The sequence below is a fragment of the Nannospalax galili genome, unplaced genomic scaffold, assembly GCF_000622305.1.
Source record: "Nannospalax galili isolate Female #2095 unplaced genomic scaffold, S.galili_v1.0 scaffold207, whole genome shotgun sequence".
NCBI lineage: Eukaryota > Metazoa > Chordata > Mammalia > Rodentia > Spalacidae > Nannospalax > Nannospalax galili.
The window spans coordinates 6750139-6776753 of record NW_008358517.1 but is presented as its reverse complement, the minus strand read 5'-3'; the positions used below and the strand labels follow the sequence as shown (position 1 = coordinate 6776753).

The 26615-nt window shown below is 45.3% G+C and overlaps 1 protein-coding gene and 1 pseudogene across 1 annotated transcript in view; one reads left to right on the top strand and one right to left on the bottom strand.

Moving 5' to 3' along the window:
• Window positions 1-5869: 5869 nt before the first annotated feature.
• Window positions 5870-26615, top strand: part of Otulinl (OTU deubiquitinase with linear linkage specificity like) — a 32755-nt gene continuing 12009 nt past the window's right edge. Inside the window, exon 1 of the mRNA XM_008821775.3 lies at window positions 5870-6006. Coding sequence (XP_008819997.1) covers window positions 5952-6006 — 55 coding nt within the window. The 5' untranslated portion in view covers window positions 5870-5951. The remainder of the gene's footprint in view (window positions 6007-26615) is intronic.
• Window positions 21844-21965, bottom strand: LOC115068210 (annotated as a pseudogene).

The following is a 26615-nucleotide window of genomic DNA, read 5'->3' as shown; positions in this document are numbered from 1 at the left end:
CTGTCTTTTCGTTTGTATATTTCATGTGGCCTTGTACCCAGTGTCCCTGCCATGTTAACACACTTCCCAGGCAGGAGAGAGGAAGTGTCATCCATTGGAAGGAGACATTGTTGACAAGAACATCTGAATATGAAGTCTATTGGCAGAGGAAGGGAAGGGACACATCTGCAGCCATGTGAGTGTGATGAGGAGGACAGTGGGTGGAAAGCTCCATGAGAGGAAGTGCTCATGGAGGGACCACCAGACTTCATGCAAGAAGCTTGGGAGGACAGATTTCTGTTCTCACCTCTGGGAGCTAGCAGGACTTAGACAAGTACCCGGGAAGGTACTAAGTGTGGTATGGGTAGTGGGATGACCTGGGAGGGCAGAGAAGTAGGGAGGGGGCCTTGTCTTCAGTGGTCCAGAAATGCTTCTTGTAAGGATATGTGAACAGATTGGAAGGACCAGGGGGCTTCAGTTCAAGCCCAGGGGCTGTAATGCCACAGTCTAAGGTCAGAGGTGGCAAGGCATCACAGCTCCATGTGAACTGCAGGCAGGATAGGTGTCGGGAATTTGAGGAAGAGCAAAGCAATCTAATTTGGTAAAAATAAAAAAAAAATTAAGGAAATACTGTTCTTGTCTGGACCTCCCTAAAATCACAAAGTGCTGCACACACCACCCCGACATCTTTCGGTTCCCTATAAGGATTTAAGTGAACCTGTTTTTCCCTCTGGCCTCTAAGCTCTTCCTGCTGGCAGCATCTGTGCTTAGAAAGAGCCAAGGCTTGTTAGTGCTAAGGTGTAAATGACTAACAAGACAGTGTTGTAATGTACCTGACTCCTTATTTTACACATTCAAAACACATTTGACAATTATTGTATTATTAATAATTAATATTCATTTTAAACTCAAAATACAATTCGTGTTGTGGCATGAAGGCCCTTCTGGGACAGGGGAAAACTCCCCATCACAGAAGCTTCTGCTAGTGCCTGCTAAGTAGCTGCAGGATTCTGTCTCTGGCTGCTGGGCTGGCCAGCTCAGCCCCGTCTCCAGGGCTCTCTTCTTTCTCAGCTTCCATAAACGTTATACCTTCACTTCCATGTTTCTGCCTCTTCCTGCTGGATCTTGGCCTTATCCCTCTCACAGTATCTGGTCACTTTCAAGCTGTGATGCTGAATTCAGGGCATCTCACCTAGCCCTGGACTGGCACATTGCAAGGTAGGTCAGACTTCCAGCTAACATACATGGCTTTTGGAGGATTGTTGAGTCTCTGGGAGGTAGTTAACTACTACTACTTCTACTGCTATTATTTATTTATTTATTTGTTTATTTATTTTTCTCTTTTTGAGACAGGGTCTTCCTGTAGACCAGCTGGCCTGGAACTCAGTATGTAGATCAGGCTGGCCTCGATCTCACAGAGATCCACTTGCCTTTGCCTTTTGAGTGCTGGCATTAAAAACATGCATCACAAAGCTCAGCTTGATTTACTTTTTTAGGGAATGCTTTCCGTATGGACTTGGAAGCTGGGCTCAAATCCTAGACTGTTATTTTCTGGCTTGGATGACCTGGAGCAACATACAGTGAACCCTTTGTGTTTCAGTTTCTCTGTCTATTACTGGGGACAGTGATGGTGCCTATCTAATAAAAAGATTGAAGGATTAAATGATGTGATGCTTGTAGAGGTTCTTAGAAGGATTTAGTTAAATTCTGCCATGATGTGTGCCATCATTCCTATTAATCTCTTATGCACTATTACAAAGCACTGACCCTCACGACTTTGGTAAAGAAGTTTGTAGAGTTAGTAAAGGACTTCATGTAGGTACGAAATAACATGATCAGGCACACCACAGAATGGAAAGAAAAAAAGGAAAGGTTCTCACATTCTAAACTGTAGAGATATCACGGGTGATGGCATATTGTAAAGAATGATCCAAAGACCTGCACAGATGTTCTCCAAAGTCTGTGATCTTGCACATAGTTAATAAGTATATGCTCAACACTGTCCATTACTAGAGAAATTAAAGTCCAAGCCATAATGAGCTATTACTTCACATTTGTTAGGTTGGCTACCATAAGAAACAGAAAATAAGTTGGGCATGGTGGCACACACCTTTAATCCCAGCACTTGGGAGGCAGAGGCAGGTGGATCTCTGTGAATTTGAGGCCAGCTTCATCTACATAGTGAGTTCAGGCTAGCTGGGGGTACAGGGAGATCTTTTCTCAAAAAGAACCCCCACCCCCCCCCGAAAATAATAAATATAGGTGGAGATGTAGCTCAGGGGTACAATATCTGCCTAAAGTGCACAAGGCCCTGGGTTGGAGATCCAGCACTGAAATAATAAGTATAAGGGATGGTAAACAGAAACTAGAATCCTCATCCATTGCTGCTGGAAAAAAATATATATATAGTGATTTCTCAAAAAATTATGTGTAGAATTGCCATATTTTCTAATAATCTGGTGTGTGTGAACCCATACTCATAGCAGTGTTTCCTATAACAGCCAAACAGTGGAAGCAATCTAAGTATCTGTTGATGGATGAATGAACACATGTGGCATATGCATAGAATGAAATGCCAATCATCTTTAAAAAGGAAGGAAATTCGGGCATGGAGAGATAGCTCAGTGGTTAAAAACACTGGTTGTTCTTGCAGCCACATGGTGCCTCACTATAGTCTGTAACTCCAGGGATCCGCCACCCTCTTCTGGCATCCATGGGTATTGCATGAATGAGTGCACTTACATGCAGGCAAAACACGATACATATTAAATGAATAAATACATAAATAATAAACATATTAAAGGTAGAGAATTCTGACATGCTACCACATGGATGAATTTAGAAGACACACTCAAAGGCCAGTAAAGGGAGCATGGGAGTTGCTTCCAAAGCAATGCCCTCCTCCGACAAAGGAAGGGTGGGGATTTTTATTTCAGGAGTTTACACATATTCATCTAGGAAAGCACTTAGCAGTGGACATATTCCTGAGCATGCTCAGTTCAAGATAATAATTTAATAAGAAAAGATGTCAGACACATTTGACAGCATGCTTTGTTCAAGGCCATGGAACACACAACTGAAAAGTTAAAACAACAGGAATGCATGTACAGCTTACAGTATAGTTTTAGCTGAAAATAAAGGAAAAGACACACCAAAGGCTGTGTTAATATAAGTTTGTTCTTGAAGGTGCTCACCTTAACCACCGACTGACAAGCCTACCAAGGAAGCTGTCAGCAGGAACGGTTTGTCATGGTCACCTGGACAAAGTGCAAAGGGTCTTACTGATCTCCTAATCACTGTCACCTTGTTTTGCCAGAGGCTGGTCTGGACATGAAGAAGTGACCCCAAGTGACATGCATGGTCTGACCCAGCAACGGAAAATCCATTTTGCAGTGTTCAATGGTTCTGTATATTCACGTTCTGCTTTCAGAGTTCAAATGATCATGAAAACAAAAGCTCCAGGGAAAGAATTGTTGGGAACCACTGGCTGGGTTTGTTTTTCCTTTCTCCTCTTCCCTCCTCCTACCCTTCATTTGGGTTTAACCCATCATGCACCTGATCTGTGTCCTTTGCCCTGGCCACTCATTCTGCCTTCTCCAGGGTGTTAGGGATTCTGAGTGCCGTTCTGGGCACGATCTCTGTTTGTGTCATTCTCAGGTGTGTATTTGGGTGGCTGATTTGAGAGAACACCTTAGCTGAGGCTGTTGATGGGAGGTCTTTGTCAAGCTCAATCTGTAGCCTCTTGGCATATCCATTCATAAATACTCAAGGTCTGGGCTATGTACTACTAGGCATTCTAGAGCAGTGTTCTTGCCCCCAAAGAGCTCACGATCTATTTTTTTAAGCCTCATTATTATTTTTTTTTTTTGTCTTTTTGAAGCAGGGTCTCCCTGTAGCCCCAGCTGTCCTGGAACTCACTATGTAGACCAGGCTGGCCTTGAACTCACAGAGATCCGCCTGCCTCTGCCTCCCAAGTGCTGGGACTACAGGTGTGCGCCACCACGCCCGGCTCTAGCCTCATTATTTTTAAGACATGGTAAATCACACACAAGGGTAGGGCTTTGACTATTAATATGATGCTTACATTATTCCAAGAGGGTTTCACACGCTCAATCTTCCAAATCCCATGAAAAAGAAAAGTATATAGTCTTATGGTCCCCATTTTACAGATGAGGAAACTGGGGCACACAAATATTAATTTATGAAGACCATACGGCGGGCGTGCAGGCAAGCCTGGTGGTCTGGCCTAAGATTCAGGTCATTATTACCATAAGAGGCTGTACACTCAGCTTTAGGAACAACAGTGAACATTAGAGCCAGCCATGAAGTCCTAAATATGGATTAAGTGAAGGGATTGTAGGCCAATCTAAACAGCTGTGTCCACAAATATTATCTTGTGGGAGGAAGAGAGGAGACTGGCTAACTTGTTTTGTGGTGAAAGGACTTCAGTAAACTGTATTATACTACAAGAAATTGGACTCCATATTTTTAGTTTCTAGAATGGGCAATTTGTACTGGTTGCTGCTCATAACCCTGTTTAGGTTAAATTAGGCTCAATGATTTTCAGTCATTAATTTTGCATGCATAATCTCTACACACGCAACCCATGGTTTATGGCTACAGAAAACCACCCTCTTTGATGCTGAGTATCTGATCTGGATAAGAGATTTTTTTTTTCCTTTCTAAATACACATCAGACTCAGGAATATTTTTATTACTTTCTATGACTCTTGGCTTGGAGAATGCTTGAGTGATTGGGGTCAGACCTAGGTTTGGATTCTGTACTAGCACTTGATGGAACTGGGGGTAACACTACTGGCCTCATGGACAAGCATGAGGTTGGAATGAAATGTATTAGGTGAAAGGCACATCCAAGCATATTTCTGGTGCTGGCTGTCCTAACTGCCTGGCATTATGTCAAGGGCTCCTGGTCCGACAGGGATGTCACCGGAGTTCCCAGAGACCTGTGATCCTCTAATCGTTTGTTCTGAAACTCAAAAAGGTTTGGAATATCTCAATAACTTGTTGACATCACCCTAAAGCTATTGGAGCCACATAAAATTCCAGGCTGTTTTCCACATCTTTCTTTAGTTATGGCACGTCTTTTTCAAAGGCTGCCAGAATATTTCTCACGCAAGTCTATTTGTGCCTGGAATCAGCATCCACTAGAGAAAGAGGAAGTTCTTCTCGGGATTTCCATTTTCTTCCCTTTTGAAAAGAAGAAAGAAAAGAGTCTATCGAATTAGGAAATCAGGGGCAAAAGAGTCTTGTGTCTTTTTATTGTTGGGTGGTTTACTTTTACTGTTAGCTGCTTCCACGTCTTTTCCTTTTAATAAGCTATTTTATAGGAGGAGCAATTTTTGTTAATACCCTTACTCCGTTCCTGAACGGGGAGTTCCAAGGAAGCACGAGCCGGTTCTGCTGACGCACTGGGAAAGGTCAGGAAACCTGTTCACGTAGTGCAACAGGCCCCAGCGGGCAGCTCCGTCTGGATTCCAGTCTCTTGCTGTCCGGAGAAGACCGAGCGGGTTTGCCTCTGGTGAACAAGGGAATCATTTCACCACCCTGCCCTGGGCAGCTGAAGGGCACCTCTGCCCCATCAGCCCTCCGTCCAGGTTTGCTTGCTTCCTACCTAACGCACTTTGCATGTAAAGCCGCAGAGGGAATGGGATCCATCCAGAAGGAACTCGGCACGCGGGTGCTCGGGGAGGAGCAGAGCATGAACCGCAGTTCTGCTTTCCCGGCCGCCACACTTCTCGACGCCCCTCCCCCCTGGGCGTGCGCGGAGGCCCCGCCCCTAGGGCAGCCTCGGCTTCTTATTGGCGGTGCTGAGCGTCAGTCGGTGCCCGGGGCGGGAGCACAGACGGCTGTCCCCGCCCCTCGCCTCCGGACTACGGGCTGCGGGAAGCGAGTTGGGTGGCCCGTGACGGACGGAGAGGGGCCGACGGTCCGCGGGTGGCAGCGCGGCCCGCATGGCGGCGCCCAGGAGCGGCCCGCGGACGCGGGAACGGGCTCGGACCGACGCAGGTGGGCGCGGGGATGCGCGGCCCGGGTGGAGGGCGGAGAGTCCCGGAGCCGCGAGCCGTCGGGCAGGGAGGCTGCGCCCTGGCAGTCAGGGAGCGCACGGCCGTTGCCCGGGATGCAGGGACGTCCGCGCGCGGGCGGCGGGGCGTGGGTCCCATCACAGCTCTGAGGAGTCCGGGATCGGCGGAGGGCAGCCGTCCGCCAGCACGCGGGTGCGTGGACCCGCGGGCCGGTGTCCCGGTAGAGCACTGGATGCCGCGAGCCGAGTTTCGCGCCGCGCCTTGTTGGCAGAGGATGTGGCCCACACCTCCACAGCAGTCAGACTTGCAAACCGCAGAGAAAACGCTTGCTTTAAAAAAAAAAAAAAAAAAATCACTGAGCAGGTGAGCAGGTAGCTCTTAGCAGCGTCTGCTCTCTGCGCAGCCCCGAAGGCCCTGGAGGTTAGGGTGTTTTCTTTTCCATCCCTAGGCTGTGTCCTGGGCGGAGTTCCCAGCGCCAGGGAAGATGAGCATAGCCGCTCCTCAGGCTTGATTTTTCTAGCTGCCACTCCATGAGTGTGAGCCCACTAACGAATCCCGGGGCATGCGTGGTCTCTCCTTGGGTGCGTTGATGGGAAGTGGCCTGGCGCTAGGAAGGCTTCCTAATTGCTGTTCTTGGTCCCAGCAGGGCCTTCTAGATGACACAGCAACGTGTTGGGTTGACCACTACGCGGGGTGTCAGGACATCAGTCTACCCTAGAATGCCTGTGTTCAAGTCACAGCTACTCAGGGACACTCAGTCATCTCTAAAATGAGGGTGTTGGGCAAGCTGACCTATCGGCCTCTTCCTAAATTTAACAGTCTGATTTACCTGCTACTCTCAGAAGTTTGGAAAATGAGTTCATTTTTTAACTTTTCTCACCATGAGTTATTATAGAATTTGCCAAATATTTCCTGTGAGTGTATCCAGTTTAACATTTTATTAGGAGCCTGTCTTCCCTTCTCCCTACCTTAGTTTGACAGAGAAAGGAAAGTTGGAAGCAAAGGTAGAGACACAACTGGAAAGAGATAGTTTGGGAAGCTGCAAAGAATTTTTCCTTTCTCTGCACCAAATTTTAGGTGTGTAAGAGCCTAGGGAGAGAGTTCCTTCCTCTGCTCCAGCCTCCCGGGTCTGTGATAGGTGTGCAGTCCGAGATGGAATTAAGAGGATGGAAAACTTTTCTTTCCAAAACATAACCTCTGAGCACTTAGGAGCATAGATTCTTATCTTTGCTGGTTATGTTTGACTGAAAAAACAAAAACAGACCCAACAATTTTGAAGTCACTTGCTCAAGCTGAGATGGATACATATCGCCTTTTAAATCTACCTCTTAACTACTTTGGTAAAAGAGAGACAGAGATTCACCTTTAAGATTACCCAAAGGTACAAGCAAAGAAACCCCACAGAACAGTTAGGCATAAAAAGGGGATTTGGGTAGTCATTTTAATAACTTCTTGTTTAAAGTATGTCAGTATTGAAAATCACAGTTCATATCTTTGCACAGCGTTAGAGGAAGATACTGCCAGAGTTAGAGTATTGGACAAGGATGAGGTGTCTCAAAGATCATTTTTTCCAGGGCCCCAAAGCCCAGAGAAGATGTCATCATCTATCAGGAAGGCACAGTAGTACTGCAGACAAGCCCTCACATCTCAGCGTCTTTGGTAGATGTCCATGTTTGAGGGTGGAATGTGTGTGTCCCACATTCACCTCCCAGTTCTCTTACCCCTGGGTCCTTAACTGTCCCAAGGGATTGAGGCCCTGCTGTGCTATTGTCTACCACCCTCTCTCTGTTGACTGGCAATGTGCAGATGGTCAGCTGTGTTCTGAGCAGCTAGTCAGCACCCTGATGGACCCTAGGGGTTGGATTGAGAGACAGAGTACCTGGTGTGGAATGGGGTTCCCATTAGTGTGGCACCCCCCATTCTAACTGTATTCATCTGCTTTCTGTTGTTTGTTTTATGTTGCTGTTCTAGGTGAGATTTTTGTCTGGGCAAATGGTTCTAAAGCTAAACCAAATTTCAAAAACTAATGGTACTTGTGTCTTCAGCCACTTACATGTAAAGTTGTTCTGGCTATTCATGGTCCATAGTAAACCCTCCCGTGCTCACTGCTGCTCTTATTAGTGCTGTCCTCACCTTATATTATGATTGCCTTAGGCTTAGTCTCAGTTTAAGAAGCCAGTTTATGCATGAACTTGTCCAAAGTCACCCACCTCACACCTAGACTCTTCTGCCAGTTAAAAGGTGCATCCCCTAATGACAAAGCCCTTCATGGGTGACTGACCTTACGCATGAACAGATGTTTCTCACCCACCCTGGGCACTTTCTGGCCCGTTCCTGTGCGTGATCGCAGGTAGTCAGTCACTAGGCAGGCAGGTGAGTTTAGCTGGTAAGCACTTCTGTGTTCATGGGGAAAGCAGGCAAACCAGAGAACTGCTGGCCAAGTGAGAACTGCTGAGTGGTGTGCTCACACCTTTCCTCCACATGTACTACTGAGGGCGGGTGCTTATACTGGAACAAGTGCTCTGAGGCCTCTGCTCTCAAGGGGCAGCACAGCATGATGAATGGGATGCTCTGGCAGTGGTCACTGTGCTGAGGAGGGTAGAGAAAGCCACCAGGAGCTCCCAGATCCTGGTTATAACTCAGAGAGAAGTATCTGTCTTTGAAAAATGGTTTAAGGGCTTAGGGGGAAAAGAAACCCCACTGCACTGTGTGCGGTGCACACACACACACACACGCACACACACACACACACACACACACACACACACACACACACACACACACACCCTGGGATGTTCTTAAACCCTAAAGATCCATAATCCATGGTTGATACATTTTTGCTACTTGCTGCTCCAGTTTTAAGACTTCTCTTACATTTCTATGGGATGATTAACCAATGAAATTTATCTGTATTTGATGCCTACATTTTATCTAGGTAGAAATTCTTGACTGGTATAGTTATTAACTGGGAAAGATCCTTTTATCTGTCTTGGGTTGCATGATAAATTCAGGTTCACCAAGGAAGCGTTCTCTGGCTTTCTGGATGGGCCTGTTGAGCACTGTGCTCATCTCTGTCACAGCAGCAGTGGGTACTTGTATTCTTTATGAGGCTAAGCACAGAGACACTGACCATAGAGTCTTATGTAATTTTTACAGCCGTTATTCCACAACACTCAGTCATCACAGAATACACTTTGGGCCTTGCAGTTCTAAGTGGTTCCAGGATGCAAACACTGGTCCATGTCTCTGCTAGTGACAAATTCTTTATTTTTTCCCTCAAGGACAGTTTTCTGAATGTTTAAAAGAAAGAACCCCAAGGCAGACGAGCTGTAAATCTAAGCAGCTGCCCTGAGGAGGTGACTAGAAGAGAGAAGGAGAAACCATGCAGTTTAAGCCAGTGTGGGGTTCACACATGTGGATAAGCAGAAAGATTAAGGAAACCCAAAACCTTGGGTAATCTGGAAGTGTTTAGGGAAAGCACACTTAGAAAAGAGAGAGGAAGAGGAAAAGGAACAGTTATGCCTTCTGGGTAATTCAGAAAAGCAGAAAGGCGAAGCTGCATGAGCTGCTGTGGGCAAGTGCTGCTTGGGCCAGATTCCTTTTTTCTTTTTGAGAAAGGCTCTCACTATGTAGCACTGGCTGACCTGGAACTTACTACGTAGACCAGGATGACCTCAAATGCACAGTGATCTTCCTGCCTCTGCCTCCTGAGTGCTGGGATTAAAGCTGTGTACCACTAAGCATGGTGCTTGTGACAGATTTTTTTTTTTTAAATTTATGCTGGGCATGGTGGCACATGTCTTTAGTCCCAACACTCTGGAGGTAGGGGCAGGTGGACCTTTGTGAGATTGAGGCCAGCCTGGTCTACATAGTGAGTTCCAGGTCAGCTAGGACTACAGGGAAAGGAAAATCCCAGGAAATGTAGAACATAAAATATTATGGTTGATATACTTCTAAATTATGAATTTCATAGTAACTCTTTTGTTGTTGACTTAGCCAAAGCGACTAGGCCATTGAATCTGTGTGGGAGTTTTGGATGAGGAGATATAGTAACTTACAATACCTCGTTAGCTTTTTCTGTGTTTGCTTTTCAATGGGTTTTTGGGATTAGTCTCCTAGCAGGGGGAGTAGTAATGTAATGTGAAGTCATTTTCTCAAGAAAGCTTTCCCTGATTCAGAGAGAAGAGGAATATCCCAAGTCAAGGGTTGTGGGAGCTGGGGAGATAGATCAGTTGGCAGGTGCTTATCACTGAAGCAGGAAGATTTGAGTTTGGATCCCAGTACCCAAGTGAAAGTCACGTGCAGTGGTGCTTATCTGTAATATCAGTGCTGGGGAGGCAGAGACAGGAAGATCCCTGTAGGTGGCTGGTTATTTAATTTAGATGAATCAGTGAGCTTGATTAAGGAAAGCACCCAGTGTTAACCTATGGCCCCCACATGCACACATACACATACATGTGCATGCAAACACCCACATACACACACACACACAATACAAACACACACACACACCTAAACTGATTTTTTTTTAAAGGGTGAAGTGTACCAACCTCTCCTGTCCCCTTTGCTGTTGGGGGTGGGACAGCCTCCATGAGTGCAAACCAGTTTCTGAATGACATGGGGTTGCAGGTGGCCATGGAGCTGGTGGTGGGGGCTCACTGGAGGTTTGCATTTGCGTTTGTGATCTAAACCACCTTGAGAGTACTTCCCAGTGCATTTAGTCTCCCAAGTTTAACAGAAGTGAACCAAATCCTTTCTTGCCTGACAGTGAATCTATCTCTTGGTCTTAGAATAGTTCCTGGAATATTGCGAGTATGTTTTTTGATCTGTGAGAAGAAGGCCTCATCTTGCCAGTGGGCTATCTAAAGTTATGGGAAAATGGTAACTTCTCAGTCAGCCACTTGGATGGGTTAAAACTGGAGTGAGCGGAATGGCTGATGAGAAAGAGGAAGTAGGAGATGGCGAGCCACCAGGTCCATTGGATGCAATCAGTCGCCACCAGCTCCACGTGTAGTACAGATAACACCAGTGTCAGATGAGATTAGCTCTGTGCCATTTTATTGGACATTTGCAAAACAAACTTGGAATCAGTTTGTAGCTGAGGAGTAGGTTGACTGTTCACTTGAAACAGAAATGTGATGAATAGACTTAATAATATAAATGCCAAGCCCCTTAGTCTTGTGCCTGAGACAGTGCAGGGCTTGGGCACAGGAATCCCTTTCTCTCAAATATGAAGGTAAAAATCACTTCAACTCTAAGAGTTTACTTGATTGAGTTTTTGTGTTTAAAATACTTGTTCAAGTTTGGCTGTTTAGTTGATTTCTACAATAGATGACTCATACCACCTGTCCTAGCTATGCTAAAACACTGACCAAAACTAACTTGGGAAGGAAAGGGTTTATTTAAGCTTATAAGTCATAGTCCATTCTTGAGGGAAGCCAAAGCAGGAACTTGAGGCAGAAACCTAGAGGCGGGAACTGAAGTAGAGACTATGGAGGAATGCTGCTCACTGGCTTGCTCCTCTGGCTTGCTTAACTACCTTTCTTATATATCCCGGACCCACCTGCCCAGGGATGGCACCACACACAGTGGGTTGGGCCCTCCTATATCAATCAGCAATCCAGAAAGTGCCCCTCAGAGATGCCTACAGTTGTCTGGAGGCCATTCCTCAACTGAGGTTCCCTCTTCCCAGGAGAGTCTAGTTTGCGCCAAGTTGACAAAAATTAACCAGCACACTGCCTGTGCCTGGCTTACTCTTTACCTTTCCTACCCAGTGCCTTCTCCCAGACAGACCTCACGGTACAGCTCTCCTCATCCTCCCTTCCCTTCCCTTCCTCGCTCCCTCTATCCCTCCCTCCTTTCTTCTTTCTGCTCTCTTCCTGCCTTTTGGGGACATTGCCTCTATGGAAGTCCATGTGAACAAGACTCTTTACCAGAACTTTGCCTTCAGGCCAATTGGTTTGACAGATCTGTAGAACCAGGCTTACCTCTAAGGGTTGGGGCTTTGCCGACACTTGCCAAGACCAGACATGTCTTCTGTCCATGTCTAGGGCATCCTTGCTGTGGATGCTCACTTTGAATAATGTTCTGAGCTTAGTTGGAGATCAGTTAGTTATCTCCCAGCTGTCTAAAACCCTGTGTCCTTTGGCCCATGTGACTGTCCCTCCAGCACAAGCACACTGAAATGAAGAGGTCTCTAGAGAAGGAGGGGAGGTAATGGGTAATAGCCTGGTCTCCTGACATCTGCTCACCAGGGAGGAAGCTGAGGTCTAAAACACTGAGCTCCCTAAGAACAAACCCAAGTTCCTTCTCATTCCACAGCCTTGAAACCATCCCGCTGGGTGACCACTTGGCATTCTCACTTCCTGCTTTGGATTTATGGGGCATGTCATTAAAGGAAGAGGAAATACACCGCGTGGCTCACTCCGACATGCTCATTAAAAGCTGGAAGGGACCACCAAGATAGGGTTAGGTTAGTGTAACAGAACAATGCCAAATAAATGAATAAGACTTTTGTTCTTTTCGTATCAGAGCTCAGAGCTTGCGCCCTAAGGCTGGGATGGTTCCATGGCCTGGGACAGTGTCTGGACCCAGGGCCTGTGCCTGGGATGGTATCTGGGCCTAGGGCCTGTTTCTTCTCTTTTCTTTCCACTCTGCTTATGCATTAAGCATGGTTTCCATGCTCAGAGTCACTTTTGACACCAAGATGGCTGCCTACATTTCAGCTACCAGAGAGGAAGCAGGGCAAGGAGTCAGCTCCTCTTGATGAACACTTGGTGTTCCTCTCCATTTGTATGTATGGTTTTCGTGTGTGTGTGTGTGTGTGTGTGTGTGTGTGTGTGTGTGTGTGTGTGTTGAGATAAGGCCTCATGCAGTACAGGCTAGCCTTGATCTTCCTATGTGGCTTTGAATTCCTGATCCTCCTGTCTCAGTCTCTTGAGTGATAAGATTACAGGTCTTCTACACCATGGCTGGCTGGTGACTGTTTCAAAGTTGAGTACTCTATTCCAAGCAGAGTTCACTCAGCACAGCTAGACCAGCACCTGGAGAGGATCAGATGAGTCTTTCCTGTGAGAAACCCTGGGCACATCCCAGCCAAGTTTCAATGTTCTATCTTTGTAGGGAGAGAGCACAGACCTGGGGCAAGCTGGCAGTGCCATGGAGATGTAAGGACTGGATCTTGATTATACAGATTTGCTTGTTCACTCAGTGATATTTATTAACCATCTCATCCAGGCATGAAAAAAAGAGAGAGCCAACAGATCCAATCCCAGTCCTGAAGATGTTCACTGTGGAGGCAGACAGGTCCTCAAACATAAACACATCTATCAGCTGTGACCAGTGCTAGGAAAGGACACCATGTGCCCTGTAGAGGAAAACAGGTTTACTCAGTCTGGGTTGAGAGTAGGTCAGACAAGTGACATTAGAGTTGAGAGCTGGAGGAAAGGCTATGGGGGAAGGAAGAATGTATCAGACTAAGGAGAGAGCACAGGCAAAGCAAGGCAGGGGCAGGGGAGGTCCGTGCAGGATGAAGGGGTCCAGGATGGAATGATGGGGGTCCTAAGTGACCAGACACCCTGGCATGCCCAGGACTGAGGTGTGTCCTCAGACATAGGACTTTCAGGGCTAGGATGTGATAGCTGAGGTGAGTTGGGCTCCTACCAAGAAGCCTCTTAAACAGTGATCCTTTCCTTGTTGTTATTCCAGAAAAGTTCCTTTTTTGTTAGGGATCTCTCCTCTCCATAGAAGAGTAATCAGCTAGCACACAGAGCCCCTCATGTGGTCAAAGGGAAGGGTGCAAGCAACGTAACACTCATAGTTGGGGGTGCTTCATCAGTCTGATTTGTTGTTATGGTCTTCTGAATTTATTTATCCTTATGGTAACTTGGGCAGTTTATTGGTAGCTGATGATATATTTGAGATGCAGAATGGCCAGGGATAGGGGGGCTCTTTACTGTTTTCCAACACTGAAAGTGCATTGAAATGGCCTGGGAACTTCAGGTGAAGCTCAGCCCAGTCAATCAGAGCAGGTCCAGGGGAAGCCAGCCTGGTTCTCAGTCCCATGACAGCGCTCCAAAACATCAGTTTGCCTGCAGGTCCCCATCCTGATAGGACACAGATTTGGCTTCAGAAGGGCCCAACATTGCGTATCTAAGAAGTCCTAAGGTAGTATTAAAGTCATTGCTGTGTAGACTGAGTAATAATACTCTGTCAGTGTTGAGTGAATTTGCCCTTGAAGCCATGGGTTTCCTTTTGGAGAACAGAAACATAAAGATAGATGGCTCAGTGAGAAGATAGAGATAACGATGTGGGGAGGTGGCTAGTGAGTCTTCTGCCTGTGGCTCATCAACAGGATCACATTGAACCCTTTCTGGGACAGACCTTGACTTCTCAGTGGGTCCCAGGGTGTGGTGGGGGTTCTGGAGAGAGGCTTGGCTGTCACACTGACTGGCACATGATTCTTGGTTACTGGAGAGCCAGTTCCTGAGGCCTCTGGCTAGGAAGATTCTATAGAGGACGGACCTTTCTTTGCCTTTCCCACACCTTGTCTAGGTGCCCTTCTCCCTCAGTAGCTGCTGGGATGTGGATATTTCCTGCCAATAAGAAAAGCCATGGAAAGATTTTCAAAATAGGAGATGACACATCTATCAATTGTTTTTCACAAATGCCAACCCACTCTAGCTACAGAGTAGAAAGCAGAATTGGGGAAGGGAAGCCAATTAGAAGGATTAGTAACTATTAGCAACAGCACCCAGATGATTCAGATGACAGGAGGATCACCCCAGCAGAGTGTATCTTCAGTATTGTGCCCACAAATGATTATCAAAACATAGCAGTCCACCATACCGGCCTGAGAATGGATCTGTACTGGCCAATGGAAGGAGTGAGCCTGGCTCAGTCATATGAGACTTAGCAGGATAAACACCAGGCCCTGCCTGGCTCTAAAGGTACAGAGCCTGTGCACGTGACCCAAACCACCCCTCCTGTGTGCTGAGTGGAAAGTAGGACACCAGAGCCAGAGAGTGAGGAGATTGTTAATTTAGCTCAAAAGCAGGTAGAATCTATGTGTCTGGGTTGTATGGCTAGATGGGCTTTCTCACTTTCCCTAAGCTGGACTTACTCTCTAAAATGCTAGGCTTCCCTCTTGGGAGAGAGATCACCCTGTGATCCTTCTCAACAAATAGGTCCTGTGCAAAGAGGAAGGGCAGAGCTGAGCAACCCAGGAGAATATTCCAGACCTGCCAGTCACATTAGCTGTCACCTTCAAGAAGGAATCAAGAGAAAGTCTCCTGGGAAGGCCACTCCTGACCTCCAGGAAATCTTTGCCTGGGATCTTACAGACCTTGGTTGGCTGCAAGCTCGGTTCCCTCTCTCCCTTTGAAAGATGAAACCCTGGAACAAGTCCAAAGGACTTTTAAGTGGCAGCAGACAGAATGGGAATCTGTTGTCTCTTGGGTTTTTATTTGTTCACAGCTATATAATATATGATTGTAGTTACAGCCTAGTTATTCAAATGTCATCCAGACCAGAGCTCAGCAAGCCACAGTCAGTGGGTTAAATCAGGCCTGCTCTGTCCTATGACCTAAGAATGTTTTTTTCTGTTTTTTAATAGTTGAGGGAAAAATCCAAAGGAGAATACCAGTTCTTGGCATGAATAAATAAATTTCAATTTCCACAAACAAAATTTCATAGGAATCTAGGCCCAGAATGTGCTATTTGGCTGTTTCCACACCAGGATGGCAGAGTTGGTGGGTGGGACAGGTACCATGAGGCTGATGGCACCCGAAATACTTCCTGACTCCTGATCACTCGCTTCCCCTTATCTAGAAAGAAGATGGTGGTCACTTTGTTAAGTCTTGTCCTTGTAGGGCCCCGCCTTGGTGTATTTCCACCTGAGGCTTCACTGTAAACACAGAATAAGTTCAGAGAAGATTGACCAGGGCAAGGAGACCTCAGGCTATGTTACATGGGGATTGAGAAAACAAGTATGTCTAACAGACAGAGTAGGAAGGATGGAGACGACAGAACTTCCCTTGTCTTCGGTCTGAAGAGACCAACTCAGGAAGGCAGTGATACTGTGAATCTGAAGGCAGTAGCCTTCAGTCAGAAAACAGGGTTCATGTTCAGGCTTCTACTGGTGTTCTCTGGGCTTCAGGTTTTTCGGTCAGAAGTGAAGAAGCAGGTGACAGCTCATCAGATGACCAGATCCATATGAAGAAAGACCCAGCAGTCTCTCTCTTGATTGCTTGTTTGCATTGTGATCTCTTCTTTAAGTACACTTTTCTATCTTCTGTCAGAGGCTCCTCACCAGAGAGAGCCAGTGCCAAGCCTTGCCTCTGAGTCTCCAGTGATTTACTTGAAGAACATTGACACCCTGCATGGCCAGCCAGAGATACAGAGTCACTGGGGTGTCCTTTGTCTCTGGGGTTTTTTTTTTTTTCAGTACTAGGATTGAACCCGGACTTTCACACATCTAGGCAAGCACTCCACCTTTGAGCTACATCTCCAGCCCTCCTTGAAATCTCTGAAACCACATTAAACCTCTTTTCTTCATAAAGTTAAAAAAATTATAAGATTTAGCATTAGCCTTAGAGGTGTTTGCAAGCTAGTAAACACCCATGAGTGCACAAACAGGTCTCAGTATGTAGGAACGGGCCTGCAGGGTGGGCAGAACAGGCCTGCAGTGTGGATGGAATAGGACTGCAGTGTGGACAGAGGACTGAGGGTACTCTGGGTCTGAAGGAGCTGTTCTATCTAAAGTGTTTCTTGGATTCGGGCCTTGGAGAGGCAGCAGAATTCCAGCCCCTCCGCCCCAAAGCAGTCTAAGTCCACCCTTCTGTGATGAAAACAGGTGTACTATGAAAGAGGAATCAGACTTCTTCTTTATGGCTCCAAGTAAGACCAGTTCAGGCTGTGGTCACAGATCTGATCCCGTGTCAGCCCTTGATTAAAACCCGCCAAGGCTTTCCCATGCTCAGCTCAACCTCGCAGCCCAGGGAAGTCTTCCTCAACCTAATCTGGGTCACAGCCCTGTGCTATGATCCTTTCAGCCCTGGAAGTTGCCTCAGTGGGCTCCATTCCCATAACCGAGGTCCGTGTGAGTCTCTGCTAGTGCAGTTCAATCTGTTGCATTCCTAACTAGCATCAGCTGTTGGGACAGTGCCTGGTCTGCAGAAGTGGCTTAATCTCTGTTTGTAGAATGAGGATAGATTGATCAATAAGGAGAAGTAATCTGACAGGGGAAATGGACTTCATGGACTTCTGTAGAAGGGAGTGTGTTTCCAGGTGTCAGGTGTCCAGTCTCTGGTTGGGTGACAGGTGGTGGGGAGATTGTAGCAGGGACTTTGCTGAGCTCTTTGTGTTGGGCAGTGCTGTTTCATTTAATTTTGATCAAACCTTGATGTGTTATCCATTGGTGTCCGTCCCCCCCGCCACTTAGAAAATTGGTGGTCTCTCCCAGGCCATGCTGCATGGTTGAATAAAGTGTTCCTGGAGGTCTCTGGTTTCATAGAGAAGAAATGGCTACTTCCTTTTTTATATTAGTCTATCTTACCTACAGCTTTTATGTCATTAGTGAGCTGTCAAAAACCCATGCACAATTAGAAAACTAAACTTACCTCTGTGATGGACAGGTTGTCTTTGGCACTCTGGAAAGATGTGCCTGGTGAAATGAAGACACCTCTATTTATGTTGCTCTTAAAGCATACACGCAACCCTGTCTGCATCAGGCAGGAAACAGTTTCCTGATGTATTACAGGTGCTTTCAGTTTAACAGGAGCCTAGGGTGAGGTTCCGTGTCTGAGCGGATTGTGCTGACAGTTTGAGTCTGTTGCATGACAGGCTACAGTTCAGTGCCTTATTGGTCATGACTTTCATGACCAATAAAAACCTTCCACTTGGTGGTTTTCTTCCTTGGTGATAATGATCTTGTAGTTGTTGGCTTTAATACTTTACTAAGTGGAAGAATTGGCTTTTCTCAATTGAGCAGAATTAATACCTGAAATACAAAGTAGAAAGTCCCTTGACCTCACCATTTCAATGAGTAAAACGGTTTTCTTCTAACCAAAACATGGCATTGAAGGAAACAGAAAGATCTGTTGAGAAATATCTGCTACTTATGAAATTAAGTGCAGTCCTTTAATATACCCGATTTTTTTTAAACAGAAAGATTTTACCCTGTGTCTTTTTCTTTGCTCCCTCTGCTACCTCAGGCATCAAAAGTAAATTGCCCTTTCCCTCTTTCTAGCTCAATTTTCATGTCCTCCTTCCTGATGCAGGCAGTAGCCCTTTCGTCTGCCACCTCTGCTTGGGAGAAGGTCATGGGCTGGGTGAAGCTGAAGTGTGTGTGGAGAGAGAAAGTGCCATGGGACTGACACTGTGCCATGAGTAAGATGGACTGGGGAGAGGCCTGGGGACGTGGCTCGGGGTGGAGTGTGCTTGGCCAGTGTGCAGAGACCTGGGACCAATCCCCAGCACATGTGCACGCACACGCAAATAAAAATTTAAAAAAGGAAGAGGAAGTAGTTGAGACTGAAGATTACAGTAGCCCACGGGGAGGAAGAGAGAAGGCAAAGGATTAGGTAGAAGACTTCTAGAAGTCTTGAGGGCAGCCAGATACAGCTGCATTTCCCTGAGAGACTGTGATGTCCAGGCCACCGACTGCCCAAGGCTGCTGGGCTAGATCTACCATCTTCGTAATCACTTGGTTTCCGGCTCTTCAGTGTCTTAGTTTTGTTTTCAGGCTTGGTGTCTTTTGCCCCCCTTTTGGGTTTCCTGTTTGAATTATTTCAGCTTTGATAATGTTGTAGAGAATGGAAAGGAAAAGAAACACCCAAGAATTTACACACACACACACACACACACACACACACACACACACACACACACACACACAAAATATCCCCATACCTTAGATAGAAAATAAAAGACATACACACACACACACACACACACACACACACACACACACACACAATATCCCAGTACCTTTTATAGTAATTAGAAGTCAGACTGTATGGTTAGAGTTCACACCTGTTCACACTTGGTATAATTCCTCAAAGAGCCTAAGGACTGCTTCTTCTGATTGTTTGGGACAGGGTGTCTGCACACTTTAATGGTGGTGGTTGGGGCATGGTTAACACACACCCCTCACTCAGAAGTGCATTGTAAGCCCAGGTGGTTCGATGCAGAAGCATGAAAAGTGAGTTTGTGTATGTCTCTTGACAGGCGTGAAAGGGAATCAGATCTGTGATTCCTGACAATAACTTTCTTTTCAGCCTCCTCACCCATCCCACACTTTTCTAGAGTTCTTTGCCAGTCTGCCCTACCCACCCTCCCTTTGTTAGTCTGTGGGATGACTGTCTGTGGAGGTGGGACCTTGCCTCTCCCTCTCTTCACGGAGTCCCACTCACGACCTATCAGGACCCTCTCTGGCAGGTTCCCCTTCTTCTGGGACAGGGAATGGAAGTTGTGTGGTGACTGCAGAATCCTTGACAGGAAAGGACCTCTAAAAACTTCTGATGTAGCGTCTTTCAGCTGTGTTTGGAGAAATGAGACTCAGTAGGTCATCGAAATTATCATGGTTCTCTTTTGCAGTGTGTTTTATTAGGGTGTTCTCTTTCTTTTTCTGGGTTGCAATCTCCTTATTGGCTTTCACAGGAGAGAAAGTAGTGGGGGTTCTCGTGTGTATGCATGCATGTGCCCATGTGCGTATGGGCGTATGAGCCCTTGCTCACACATATGGAGACCAGAGTAGGAATCAGGTGCCTTCCTCTATCCAGCTCTGTCTACTCTCTTGAGATAAGTTTCTCACTGAGCCTGAAGCGCACCATTTGGGCTAGGCAGACTGGCCAGGACCCTTTCTCTGCCTGCAGCACTGGGATTACAGACACATGCCCAGCTTTTATGTTGCTGCTGGGGAGTCAAACTCAGGTCTTTGTGTTTGCAGAGGAGACACTCCTGCCCACTGAGCCATCTTCCCGGCCCCGAGAAAAAGGTTTCTAAATTTTCTTTTTCATCTCAATCCTACTTGCTAGCAGGCTGATTTGAAGATTCATAATTCATAAGTAGGACAGCCAAATGGTCAGGCAGGCAGTTTCTAGCACCAGTCTCCTTTGAATCCTGGTGGTTCCATTACCTACTGGCCAACTCCCATTAGGTGACTGCTTAATCCTTTTCTCCCTAATGGTTTTTTTCCACCTACAAAAAAAGATGATTGGAGCAACCACAGTAAAAATAACAGCTCATGCTTATTGTGTGCTCACAGTGTGAAAGACACTGCAGCCAGCACTTTCTGCTGTTCCATCTGACCCCAGCAGCAGTCTCTGCCGTGTGATAAGGTGATGGTAATAAGAGCATTAGGCACTTACTGTGTACGGGGACCCACGATATACTGCCTTCTTTCTTAGATTTAGAGACTGATGGTGAAGTTGTTTCAGTGAGGACTTCGGGCCTCTGATGCATGTGCAGCCTTAAGTGCAGGCACTGCCTGTAGCAGTAGGTCAAATTATAGCTACTTTGTTACCATCGGAGCCACACTTCGTATCAAGACATTGTTCTTCCAGTCCTTTGAATTGGAAGCTCTGCTCCTAAGTAACATTACCAGTGAACAGCGTCATGGGGTCTATTCATGGCTGTATGGCCACGTCTGGCACACATGTCATCACAGGTAGTCCTGCCAAGTCCCATCCCCCACCTCAGATAGAGGACTCCTCTGTGGGCACGTAAGCAACCTCATGATTATGCGTTCTGGCCCTTCTTGGCCTGAATTACATAACCAAAAAATGTGAGCACATAAAAGATGGGATCAGCTAGGTGTCTGTCAACAGATAAATGGATTTTTACGGAATATTATGTAGCCATAAAGAAAAACAAAATGTTATTTGCAGAGAAATGGATGGAATTGGAAAGCATCATACTAAGGGAAATTAGCCAGAAGCAGAAAAGTTTTGTATGTTTTCTCTCATATGTAAAGATTTTTTAAAAAGATGTTCTGTTCTTACCACACCATCCCCTGAATAGGTTATCCAAATTGCCGATAGGGAATCGGGACGCAGACAGCTCTGAATTCTTCCATGCTGAACAGGGATGCAGGGTGAGGAAATTGGGGTACCCCCTCAGTGGGTCTATCTAAAAGACTTCCAAATTGTATAACTCTTACCTGTAGGAGGAAAAGAAAGTCCTTAACTGGTGAATAGGGGATGTGAAGGAGAAGTAAAAGCAAGAGTAGTTAGCATTACAAGTTCTAGACAGGGAACCAGAAAAAAGTTCAGAACAGGGTAAAATTTAAATGTTCATATCAGAGTTCACTGGAATATCTTGACGAGAGCTCCCAAAAGCATCCCTCTATTGGGTTCCTCCTCATTTTTCTTTTGTCTGCCAAGGCTGGACTCGAGAGTGATGGACTCAGGATTTGTTTTCAGGTATTTTGATAGCCGTTTAGTGGTTAAAACAAATTTATCCATCATTTTAGAACAATAGCTGGTTGTCTCCCTTAGCTACAGGTGGCCACTACAGTATTGCAGAGCAAGATTTGAAGTCTTACATCTGAGCAGCACTTTGTGATTAGAAACAAAATCATCAATTAGAAATAATTGTCTAAATAACATTTTATAGGGACTTAAGTCTAATATCTGGGAAGTCTAATCCTTTGAACTCTTTTTTTTTTATTTTTAACTGTCAAACCTTTATTTATAGTTAAAGAATCACACTTTCATGCAGAAAGATGAGGCGCTCCACAAGTGAGGAGACCCTGAGACGGAGAATCCAATGTTCTCCTGGAAGGGCCTGGGTTTTAATTCCCATTTTTGATTGAGCAACCAAAAATATGGAATCCTTCATAAATTTGCATGTCATCTTTGTGCAGGGATGCTAATATCCCCATCCATGCTAATCTTTTCTGTATCATTCCAATTTTAGTATATGTGCTGCTAAATGGAGTAGGAATAAGCTGATTTTTAAGTATAGAATTAAATATGCACCATTCTGACAGCGATAGAAGAGAAAGACTAAAAAAGAAATTGCTAGCTGGACCTGGGGGCTCACACCTGTAATTTCAGTACTCAGGGGATTAAGGCAGGAGTACTGCCCTATGTTAGAGGCCAGCTGGGAGGGAGGGAGGGAGGGAGGGAGGAGGGAAGGAGGGACATATGCCTGAATCTGGTTTGTGTTTTTCCACATCTACAACCAGATTCATTATTTTGGACCTAGTCATCAGATAAACAGAGGCAATATCTTTATGTCCTAGACAATTAACTTTGTGTTGCAGTGTATATACAAACCAGGATAGCAGCCCAAAGAACCACAAACAGACTATCTTCACAGATCCACAATGAAGATAAGAAAGTAAAGACCTTAACTCAATGGAAAAGGATACAACTTATAATAACGTACAACTCAAGATGAAATAGACATTGCAAAGGTTATGGAAGCATTATACCAGGTACAGATGAATCGACTCTGCCTTTAAGGGTCTCTAATATATGGGCTAAAAAATTCGCTGCTAACCCTGGCTGAACTTTACCTGGCTGAGAATTAGTCACTTGATGAAATCAGCTACCTTATTTCTTCTTATTCATAACATACAAGACACTTTGATACACTGTATCTGATATATGACACTGTTTTATTGTGTATGTTTTCAAAAAATATTAATAGAAAAGAGATCCACCCTTAAGAACTTGAGAAAGGTGAAGTGGAGCACTGCCTCTAACTTGTCTATGGAAAACAAATCATTTAAGTTACCTGGTGATAGTTAATCCCACTCCTGAATGAGTCTGTAAATACACTGATCACTTTAATCTTTGGTTATACTTCCTTTTGGGTGTTTAAGATCATACAGTTGGCCCAGATAAACCAATGTATTTTTACTCTTAAGGTCATTTGAGGATCTGTTCCTTAGGGGTCACATGGGCTTGGGAGGAGCCCCTGGAGCCTTTCTTTACCAGTTCCATCTATGTGAAGATCAGTCAAAGGCCCTACTTGACCATGGCTGGTTTTACTTGGAAGCATGGAAGAAATGTTTCCTCTGTGTTGACCCTCCTCTTTGTAGACTGGACACTGGTTCAAGTCCATCTTGTGGGGTCTCCATGGCCTCCCTGAACAAGAGAACAGGTGATTCACCACAGTTACAGGACATTTTGAGAGATGCTCCATAGTCCCCTGGAACTTAGTCTACCTTGGAGGGCAAGGACCAAAAACTATCCTTTAAGTCCCTCTGACCACATTAGTCTAGGCCTCAAAGTACGGCTATTAAACATCCAAGAAGGTTAGTTCCACCAGTCTGGTACTTTTAATTACCATGTGCTATGTAGATAAAACTTGGGCAAAAACCATATGTTCTCAGATAAACCTTGACTAGACATATATTTTGTTTCTTAAACTAGTGGACTAAACTATTACCTTCGAAATTTTAAGATTATGTGTATATTATCTTTGTCTCATCCTTTATCTATCATAGCAAACCTATGCAGACCTTCATCACTTGCTTAGGCTTTCTCACTTTTTCTGTCTATTGTAGGAATTGGCTAGGCAGTTAGGGTAAAAAGACCCCAAAGAAAAGTAGCCAGTTTCTTGGCTAAAAATCAAAATGTCCTTGGGCCTCTTAGCAACATACTCTGTTTCAAAGGCCAAAAATATCAAAAATATTTGGGAGCTCTTATCTAATCCATAAAAGATTTTGGGGTTACCTCTCCAGAGGGGCGAATATTAAGAGTAACAAAAAGCCGCATGAAAAAAAAGAAAGAGTACATGAAGTTGTTCAGGAGAAAGTGATGGGGAGGTATAAGAGGAGCTGAGGAGTTGGAGGGGAGGGAGTGGGTGTGGATTTGATCAAACACCTTAAATTTGAAATTCTCAATAAATATGAAATTCTCAATAAATTTTTTATAAAAATTAAAAGAAAGATGGTCTGAAAGCAAATGATTGCTAGAGAGAAAGAAGGGTGGGGGAGGGGAGCAGGGAGGTTAGGAAAGGACAGATGCTCTCAAAGTACAGTATATGCATGTATGGAACTGTCACAGTGAAACCACTCATTTGAATAATTATTTTTAAAATATGGGCACACTGGGTAGAGACCAGGAGAACAGGCCTGTAATTCAGGGTTGTTTCCTGGTAAGGTGATCATACTGCTTTCTTTCTAGGTAGGTTTAATTTTGAGGATAAGGGCAATAAATTGGGGCGTGGGGTGGGAGAGAGAGAGAGAGAGAGAGAGAGAGAGAGAGAGAGAGAGAGAGAAACATACCCATCATCTGCAGTGGTGGTCTGGGCAGCAGCAGCAGAAGAGGCCTTGTACTCAGGAGTTGACAGGTGAGAACATGTCTGTGAGGAGGCAGCAGCTGGTCCACTACAGTGGCTGCAAGCCCTCTACCCCTCTCACATACATGAGTACCACACTGTGAATAATGGCAGATACTATAAAAAGATCCATCATCAAAAAGACATGTGACTGGCCTATGCATACTGACAACCTTGTTCTCTGGATCCTCCCAGTCTTGGGGCTTAGGGAAACTGGAGGGAGGGGTACTCACTGGCAGAGTTGTTCTGGAAGCCAGCATCTGTCTGACAGAACTGACAGTGTGAAAACCCTTTGGCCCAGCATTTCCTCTTCAAATTACCCCTTAAAGATAAGCTGCCAGGATTCCTCAAGGAATTTGGCAAAGAATGCTTGCCTGGGCACTGTTTGTGAAGGAGGAGTGTGCCCCCCGCCATGTTCTTCAGTTGGCAGTGCATACCTGACCAGCTGTGCTGAAACGCTACTCGTTCATTTCAAAGAATAATGTCAGGTAGAGCTTTTGCCTAGTGTGCACAAAGTGCTGACTTCAATCCCCAGCCCTGCCAAAAAGACAGAAGGAAAGAAACGAAGGAAGGAAGGGAGGGAGGGAGGAGGGAGGGAGGAAAAAAGAGGGAAAGTCAAGATGGAAGAACAAAGAAGAGATAAACTCAATCTATACATACTCTCTAACTTAAAATTTATTTTTATTTCATGTGTGTAAGTGTTTTGCCTGCCTGTATATAAGTGTACCATGTGCACACAATGCCCACAGAGGCCAGAAGAGGATGGAGGAACCCCTGGAATTAGAGTTGCAAATTGTTATTAGCCACTATGTGGGTGCTGGGAACCAAACCCAGGTCCTCTACAAGATCAGCCAGTGCTCTTAACTGCTGAGCCATCTCTCTAGCCCCTCTAACTTTTATTTAGTGTTCCACCTTTTTCTTTTTTTAAAAAATATTTTATTTATTATTTTTATTTTATGTGTATGAGTGTTATGCCTGCATGTAGGTAAGTGCACCCATGTCCCACAATGCCTGTAGAGGACAGAAGAGGCTGTTGGATCCCCTGGAACTAGAGTTACCAGCAGTTGTTAGCTGCCTTGTGGGTGCTGGGATGCGAACCTGGGTCTTCTGCAAGAACAGTCAGTGTTCTTAACCGCTGAGCCATCTCTCCAGCCCCTCCACTTTTTTCTTTAAAAAGTTTCCAACTAATAAAAATTACGTATTCATAGACAATTCTATTCTGTGAATTTAAGGGCTTGCTAAAAACATTTGCATGTGTCCGAATTTTCAGTTGAGAAAACCAACTAAATTAATAAAAGTCTAAAATATAGATGTAAGCACAAGATAGCTTTATATTTTATAAAACCTTTCTTAGGATTAAAAAATTAAGTGTGTGTGTGTGTGCACGTGTGTGTGTGTGTGTGTGTGTGTGTGTGTGTGTGTGTGTGTGCCATGTGTGTACAGGTGCCTATGAGGCCAGAAGAGGGCACCAGATCTCCTGGAGCTAGAGTTTCAGGTCGTTGTAAGTCACCCAATGTGGATGCTGGGAACTGAGCTGGGTTCCTCTACAAGAGCAATACATGCTTTTAACAGCTGAGCCATCTCTCCATCCCCAGCTTCAGTAGATATTTTAATTTTGGGGGGATCCTTTTTGAGACAGGGTTTCCCTGTAGCTCCAGCTGGCCTGAAACTCACTTATGTAGACCAGGCTGGCCTTGAACTCACAGAGATCTGTCTGCCTCTGCCTCCCAAGAGCAAGGATCAAAGGTGTGCATCACCACACCTGGATCCCAGCTTTATAGTTTTAAATAAATAGTTTTGCTAAATTTCTAGGCAATAGTAAAATGATTTGAACAGCTGAATAACTGCTCTAGACAGATAAATACTTTGTTTGAAAATGTCCTTTTAAATAACAGGAAACATTTAAAATTTTATTAGTAATATTTTTTCCTTATTTGTTAGCAGATTCTTTATCTGGAGTATAAATGTACTACCCAGATGACCCAAAGTGCTTAAACTGCAGGTTCCATGCTAAGGAGAGTTGCACTGTAGTTGGTCACTGGAATTTTACTGAATTATCTGCTGAGGAGGAAATTGTTTTCACAATAAACCCCAGGAGGCTTGGCCATTGCGCAGGCATCCTCTTCCTCCTTTGTACTTGGGCATTTCTCATGCTCACACAGAGTATAATTAGGAATATGCTGGACACAGCAAACCACTGGAAGTCTATCCCTTGACCTCCCTCAGCCTGTTAGTTTCATGTCTTGTTGAGTCAGGATTCACAGTGGGCCTCCCAAGCAGTGGATGTGGACCACTTCC